Source organism: Hibiscus syriacus, unplaced genomic scaffold, assembly GCF_006381635.1.
Source record: "Hibiscus syriacus cultivar Baekdansim isolate YM2019G1 unplaced genomic scaffold, ASM638163v2 tig00111213_pilon, whole genome shotgun sequence".
NCBI lineage: Eukaryota > Viridiplantae > Streptophyta > Magnoliopsida > Malvales > Malvaceae > Hibiscus > Hibiscus syriacus.
Window position 1 is genome coordinate 4,683,307 of NW_024063022.1, and position 7,791 is coordinate 4,691,097.

Here is a 7,791-nt window from a genome sequence, read left to right on the forward strand (position 1 = left end):
AAATAGAAATATGAAGTTTTTGCCAAGTTCAAGTTGTGGAAAGCTGAAGTGGAGAACCAAACTAGTAGAAAGATCAAGTGTTTGAGGACTGATAATGACACAGAGTACACAAATTCATAGTTTTAGAAATTTTATGAGGAGCATTAGATTCAGAGGCATTTTACAGTGCTCAATACACCACAATAAAATGGTGTTGCATAAATTATGAATATGTTATTGAATGAAATGGAAAGATGTTTGAGATTGAATGCAAGGTTTCTTAAAATCTTCTGGGCAGAGGGTGTGAGCATGGCATACTACCTCATTAACAGATCACCAAGAGCATGATTGGGTGGTAAGGTTGCAGGAGATGTATGGACATGTAATGCAGTTGATTTTGGTCACTTACGAATTTTTAGTTGTCCTGCTTATGTGTATATACCTGGTGATGAAAGATCAAAGCTTGATGCAAAGTCAAAAAAATGCATTTTTATGGGGTACACTTTAGGTGTCAAAGGATACAAGTTTTGGGATTCGATTTCAAAGAAAGTGGTGATCAATAGATATATGGTTTTTGATGAGCAGTTCATGTTGCAGCAGAACCAAGACAAGGTAGTGATGGATGTAGAACAATATCCAGTAGCAACTAAGAAAGAGGAAAGTTCTAATCCAACTTTTGGTGTGGGATTCGATTTCAAAGAAAGTGGTGATCAATAGATATATGGTTTTTGATGAGCAGTTCATGTTGCAGCAGAACCAAGACAAGGTAGTGATGGATGTAGAACAATATCCAGTAGCAACTAAGAAAGAGGAAAGTTCTAATCCAACTTTTGGTGGTTCTAGTATAGTTGATTTGAAGGATTATAAACTAGCCTGAGACAAAGAGATACATACGAATATAAAAGATCCAAACAGATTGGGTTTTGAAGACATAGTTTCCTTTGCACTTCACATTAATAGTGATGATTCAACTACTTTTCAAGGAGCTAAGTTCGTCTTCTTGAGGGAAAGAAGACTATTGATTGCAAATGGGTGTATAAAAGGAAACCATCAGTATCAGAAAAAAAGAGGGAAAATTCAAGGCTCAATTGGTAGCAAAGGGTTTTTCACAGTAGAAAGGAGTAGATAATGATGAAATGTTTTCTCTTGTGGTTAGGCATACTTCAATCAGGGCAATACTTACATTGGTAGCTAGTTAGGATTTACATTTAGAGCAGATGGATGTCAAAACTTCCTTTTTGCATGGTAATTTAGAGGAGAAGATTTATATGCAGCAGCCAGAAGGGTTCACTCAACTTGGACATGAGCGTTTGCTTTGCAGGTTGAAGAAATCTTTATATGGGTTGAAACAATCTCCAAGACAATAGTATAAATGGTTCAACTCTTATATGATTAAGATTAGCTACAAATGATGTGAGTACGATTATTGTGTTTATGTTATGAGCCTTGATGATGGTTCTTTTATTTTTCTGCTATTGTATGTTGATGATATGTTAATTGCTGCAAAGAGTATGCATGATGTTGTTAGTTTGAAAGTTTTATTAAGCCATAAATTTGATATGAAAGACTTAAGTGTTGCAAAGAAAATTCTTGGAATGAAGATTCACAGGGATAGAGGCTCAAGGAAACTGTGGTTATCTCAGCAGGGCTATGTTGAGAAAGTGTTAGACAGGTTTAGGATGAGCAATGCAAAGCCGGTAAACACTCATTGGCGAGTCATTTTAAGTTTTATTCAGAACAATGCCCTAAGCCGGATAAGGAAGTTGTTGACATAGCAAAGGTTCCATATGCCAATGCTATTGGTTGCTTGATGTATGCAATGATATGTACTCGCCCTGATTTAGCTTATGCTGTTAATCAAGTTTGTGAATATATGTCTAAACCAGGTAGGTGACATTAGGAAACAATCAAATGGATTTTCAAGTATTTGATACGCATTGTAGGGAATGAAATTGTTTTTGATAGTCAGGATGATAATACTTTGGTTGTAGGATATGTGGATTCAGACTATGCAGGTGACTTGGATTATAGAAGATCTACAACTAAGTATGTTTTTACTCTTGGTGGAGGGCTTATATATTGGAAGTAAACTGTTTAGTCTATTGTGGCATTATCTACAACTGAAGCGGAATACATGGCAGCAGCTGAAGCTGTAACAGAAGCTTTATGGCTTACTGGGCTAGTAAAGGAATTGGGTGTTCAACAAGGTGGAGTTTAGTTGCATTGTGATAGCCAAAGTGCTATTCATTTGGCTAAGAATTAAGTGTATCATGCTAGAACTAAGCATATTGATGCGAGGTTTCACAAGATTAGAGAGTTGATTGCATTTAGAGAGATATTGTTACAAAAGGTTCATAATAGTGAGAATGCAGCTGATATGTTGACCAAGCTAGTTACTACTAACAAGTTCATGCATTGCTTGGACTCTTTGAATGTTTACAGTTGTTAGGGAAGTATGGTAGCCTAACCCACTTTGATGTTTGATAAACTTATGGGTTTTTTCTTTTATTTCATCTCCTAAGGGGCAGGATATTCACCAAGGTGGAGATTTGTTCGGTATGACTCATATACCTATTGGAGGACAGATGCTGGAGCAAAGTGAAGGAAGCGATCAACATTTGTCCATTGGGGAAATTTTGTTACTGTTTGTGGGTTATGATTAAGTGGGTTAGGGGTGTGGGGTATGATATGAGTTTTTTTTGTAATTGTATCGGGGTTACTCTTATATATTGAAATTGTAACCTAATTTTGTATTATTGCGAATAATAAAGCAAACAGTCGCTCATCGTTCCCGAGGACGTAGGCACATTTTAGACCAAAATATTAACTTTTTCAAAATGTGTAGAGATTAGAATGTTTCTTTTATAATAGTAGATTAAAATAAACTTTTAGATATAATACAAAATCTAAAATAACTTAAAATTATTCAAAAGGTAAAAATTATTAGAGGTCCTTGTATTTTTAAAAGAACTCAATATGATCATCATATTATTTTTTCTCTTAATGTGACATTCTAATTCAGAAAATAACTCCAATATGCCCTTTGACAATCGTTTTTGGTCATTGATCGTTATGATACTAACTTTGCAGAATCATGATGATACTAACTTTGCAGATCATGATACTGACATGACAATCTAAAATACTGACGTGAAAATCTATGTGGCAAATTAACATGACAAATAAGTTAAATTAGTAGCTTAAACATGATAGATGAACTATCACATCAACAACGTGGACCATCACGTCAACACCGTGAACTAACACTGTAATGGTCAATGACAAAAAATATTAGTCAAAAGAACAAATTGAATTTAGTTTTTGAATTAAAATGTCACATTAAGAAAAAAAATAATACGATAGTGATATTAATTTTTTTAAATTACACGTACCTCTAATGCTTTTTTTATTTTTGTCTATTCAAAATCAATCCCACATGACGTGGAAGCTCATAGTAGGACCTTCACATTCTTCCCATAATTTCCCATTTCACTTGAGCAAAAACATTGTGAATTACTGAAATTTTTCTCAACACGCGTTTGGTATTCGAGAAAGTGCCTACAACTCGAGAAAATTTTTGTCCCCTTTCCCCTTTATTTTTTCCTTCGAGAATAATTAAAAAGAATGAAAGAAAAGAAAAACAACAGCAAAAGTTAAAAAGAAAACCCTAACAAAAATGCAATCTCACATTTACTTAACGCGTACAGCATCTTCCTGAGGACTTAGTGTTTCGCCTCACACGGCGATCAGATAAGGCTTCTCAGTGGCGAGATAGATTGTTACCTTTACTCTTAATCGAAATCGACTGGTTTCTTTCTTTTGCTCTCACTATTCATCTTGATTGCTTATATGAGCTGCAAACTACTGAATGATTTGATTTTTGAGTTTTCTTTTTGTGGACGATTTTGTGTTTTTAACTTGTTGGTTTAATTTTAAAGAGAGAAGAAGTGGGCTTGTTTTTTTAGTGAAGAAACTGAGGTTAGGGTTAGTCTCAGTGCACTCTTTTGGAGTAATTTAGTATTCGATTAACTAAAGATCAATGCCCAAATGTTGGTTTCTAATTGCTAGCATTGTGTGAAAGTTAGAAGCAGAGTTTGCTGTTTGGCCATGCTGATTTTATTGTGTTGAACCAAGATTTCATGTTGAGAACTTAGATATTGATGGAGTTGTTAGTTTTAACTAATTAGCAAAGCTCCAATATCGATGTCTTGCCGAGCATTGGGATAAATAAACTTCGTTTTTGGAAAGATTGTGCTTCGATCTAGGGAAAATTTATGATTGATCTTCAAGTCGGTTCTTATTTTCTGCAAAACTAGTGTTGTATAACATGCATGACATTGCTTTCAACGAATGATTGAGCCTTGGTTTCAAAGTGTTCTCAAGTTACTCAATTTCTTGCTTCTATTTAGTGTCTTCTTCCTCTTTTGTTTTCCCTCCATAGCATTTTTGTTCAGATTCCGGTATATCTCAACACCGTGTGCTGATATTGATTGCTGGAAACAATCCAAAATCCTTGGCTATCTGTGAAGTGCTTCTTGCATTGATCATGGTTTAGGGTAGTGTTCTTCCTAAACCTGTTACAGGATGAATTGAGTTCTATTGTTGTGTATCTCTCTATTTGTATCTCTGTTTGTTTTGTTTTTATCTTAGCTTCTGAATATTAGGAAGTAAGTGTTGGTGTAATTAGGCTCTCTTTATATGTTCCGAGCATGTACTGATTTGGAGCCTAAATGCCATACAATCCAATGGTTAGCCATGTGCACTGTTTTTCATGTAAATCAAGCATAATGGTTAAGCCTAAAATATTTTAATATTTTTCATAGTCGTACTTTCGAATTTTTTAGTACATTGTGATATGGAGTACCTGAATTTTATCAAAAAGGAAGATATCTAATCACTTAGAACATGTAATTACTATAGTCTTAAAGGCGTTCTGCAGTTTTAACTTTCGGTATTGTTGATTATATGCACTGTTTTGTTAGATATTATTATTGCCAACAATTTTGGATCTTACTTGTGTATATATTTTTCAGAGTTTGGGCCGTGCATTGATTGGTTAGAAACTCCTTGATCCTTCCAGCTTGTTCCAACTCCTTTAACCATGTACTTTAAACCCTCAATCTTTTAACTGTGCCTTTTACCACCATGAACTTTGTAGTCAAAGAGGGAGGGTTAAGCAATGTTGACGTGAGGTAATAGAGAGAGCATTTCATCATAGCAATGATCAGTGATTGTAGACTATCTTGTAGAAAGAGAAATGTTTATGCACTTGTATTAAAAGGAAGAATTTAATCCTTTTTCCTCCCAATCCAATCTGTATTTTTTTTTATAAATGAGATATATTAGAAGTGCTCAAGTGATTGATTCGAGCTTCATCTGCATGAAATGTGATGGTCTTTCAGTTTATTGGATTTGAATGGAGAAATTCCATCCTTATCTCTTTTATGAAGTATGATTGCATAGGTTTTCTGTTATCTTTTATTGGTTTGTGTTAGTTATCTTAAGAACAAATCTGTTTACTTAAGATTACTTGTTCTTGTGTTCATATCTGTGATTGGGTCCAAGCCTCTGCTTACTCATGGTTTCCAATGCTATAAGCACCAATTTGTAAAGGATGCCACTGCTCATCTTTATCATTTAATCCGAGCTACAGTAATGCTTTGCCTTTTTATGCCTGACTGACGTAAATTGTGTGATGAATTGTTTATAAATTTGCGGTTTGTCTTCTTAGTTCCTCTTTTATCTGAATTAGTATTGACTAGGATGCGAGGTTTGCATGAATTACTTTTTCGGGGCTTAGTGGTTGCTATATTCATAAATTAATGTTTGCCGATATGCCATTGTGCCATTTGTTCAGGTCATTGCTGCTGTTTTATATATTTATATGATCGGAACATAACGAGACACTGGGTCTTTGTTGTGCGCTCTGTTATCCTGTATCAGAACAAAACAAATCTACATATATATCTTATTCTCTAACTCAGTTCAGAATGTGTTTAAATGATCATGGCTTTTTCTTATTCGCTTAGATGACTGTGGCATCGTGTTGGTCCTTGATTTTATCTATATTTAGTTTCTGTTGAGCAATTTTTTATATTCCACCATAACAAGATGTCACGGTTATGTTGTTTTTCCTGCATTAGGAATGGACCACTATGCCATGCCAGCGCCGAGAAGGGGTGAGATGAAGCATAAAGGAAGAAATGTAGTTTGGTCGGTTGCAATGGACAAGTGTCTTATTGAAGCTCTGGCCATTCAGGCTAAAAACGGCAATAAGATAGACAAATGTTTCAACGAAAACGCATATACAGCTGCTTGTATTGCCGTGAATTCTTGTTTTGATTTAAACTTGAACAATCAAAAAGTTGTGAATCGCCTTAAGACGATTAAGAAGAGGTACAAGATAATGAGAGATATGCTAAGTCAAGATGGATTTGGGTGGAATTCGAATACAAAAATGATCGAATGTGACAATGAAGATCTCTGGAAGAGCTATGTGGCGGTCAGTGTGTTCAACACTTGTTCCCATTGTTTCGTTTTTCTCATTGCGGTTTGCATACTTAAAATTACTTGACATTTACCGACGTTGAGCAGGAACATCCTGATGCAAAAGGGTTCCGAAGAAAACCGATCGAGATGTATGATGAGCTAAAGATTGTTTGCGGAAATTACCAAGCACCTAGTCGTTGGGCGAAGATGAAGGATGGAAGTCATCCGGCAAGCTATAAGAACTTAGAAGAAGATTCTGCCTCTTTCGTATCACCGAGTTCATATGAGGCAAGTGATACCGATGGAACACAGTCATATACCGGTCCCCCGGAGTATTTGCAAGACGGAAGTCAAGACCCTCCTGCAATGGAGCCTTCCAAACAACTTCCAAAGCGACCGTGTGGCTTGGGTTCGGTTCAAGAGGCAATGCTTGCAGTGGCATTCAGCATTCGACGGTTGGCCGATGTCATCGAGCAGAGTAAAACTACAATCAATGCCTCGGAATTGTTGGACGCAGTTATGGAGATCGATGGGCTGGAAGAAACTAAGCAGATGTACGCATTCGAGTATTTGAATGCCGACCCTATCAAAGCGAGGGCCTTCATGACATACAATGTTCGGATGAGGAAAACATATTTGTTTAGACAGTTTTGGTGGTGGAAATGATCGGACCGGGGATCGGAACTGCAAACGTTTTCGGTATATAATCTACAATAGCGTGGGAATAGTTATGTTTCAACCCCTACAATCCCTCTTGGAAAGGTTGGGTGACCTAGTTGTTGGTGCATAGGCTTATATTGAAAATCCTCCGATTTAACTTCATTTTATAATAGATTAAACTCAATCGGATCTAAAATGTTATATTGGGAACCATTAAAATCTAAAATCTGTTTCATTTCCATTTAAAACATAATATACTTGTTAAAAAGATTATTATAACAATTATAAAATATTTTTATAAATCAAAACTCCGTACGCATAATTTAAATCAAAATAATTTAATCTCATAGTTTACAAATTCGAATACAATAATAAAGATCCTATGAATACATATGCCCACTAAAAATAACAATTCAATACTCTGAAAGTAATCCTGGAAGTTCTATTGCGACGGTTCTCCTAAACTGCTCAAGCTACTACATCATAATGTTCCTATGCTGAATCACATACATTTAATCAAGTTCACATTATCAATAAAGCTTATTAATCATTCACGTTATTATTCGAGTATCATTATTCTTCCCGTTAACTGTCAATTACAATGTTTTTAGACTCTTCACTCGAGTCTCACATCACTATTCACATAGTATGTGGTTCTTCTAA

At 35.4% G+C, this 7,791-nt stretch overlaps 1 protein-coding gene across 5 annotated transcripts; it reads left to right on the top strand.

Annotated features, from left to right (window-relative positions):
- The first annotated feature begins 3,538 nt into the window (after positions 1-3,538).
- On the top strand, positions 3,539-7,329 carry LOC120156093. 5 transcript variants are annotated; one of them, XM_039167510.1, is made up of 4 exons: positions 3,539-3,787; positions 5,013-5,171; positions 6,123-6,481; positions 6,574-7,329. In XM_039167510.1, the coding sequence occupies exons 3-4, from the start codon at positions 6,125-6,127 to the stop codon at positions 7,132-7,134; spliced, it is 918 nt and encodes a 305-aa protein (XP_039023441.1). In that variant the 5' UTR covers positions 3,539-3,787; positions 5,013-5,171; positions 6,123-6,124; the 3' UTR covers positions 7,135-7,329. The 5 variants fall into 5 exon arrangements, with proteins under 5 accessions (XP_039023441.1, XP_039023440.1, XP_039023442.1 ...); XM_039167511.1 differs by lacking the exon at positions 3,539-3,787 and adding an exon at positions 4,240-4,535; XM_039167509.1 differs by lacking the exon at positions 5,013-5,171 and having other exon boundaries at positions 3,541-3,787.
- The last annotated feature ends 462 nt before the right edge of the window (positions 7,330-7,791 follow it).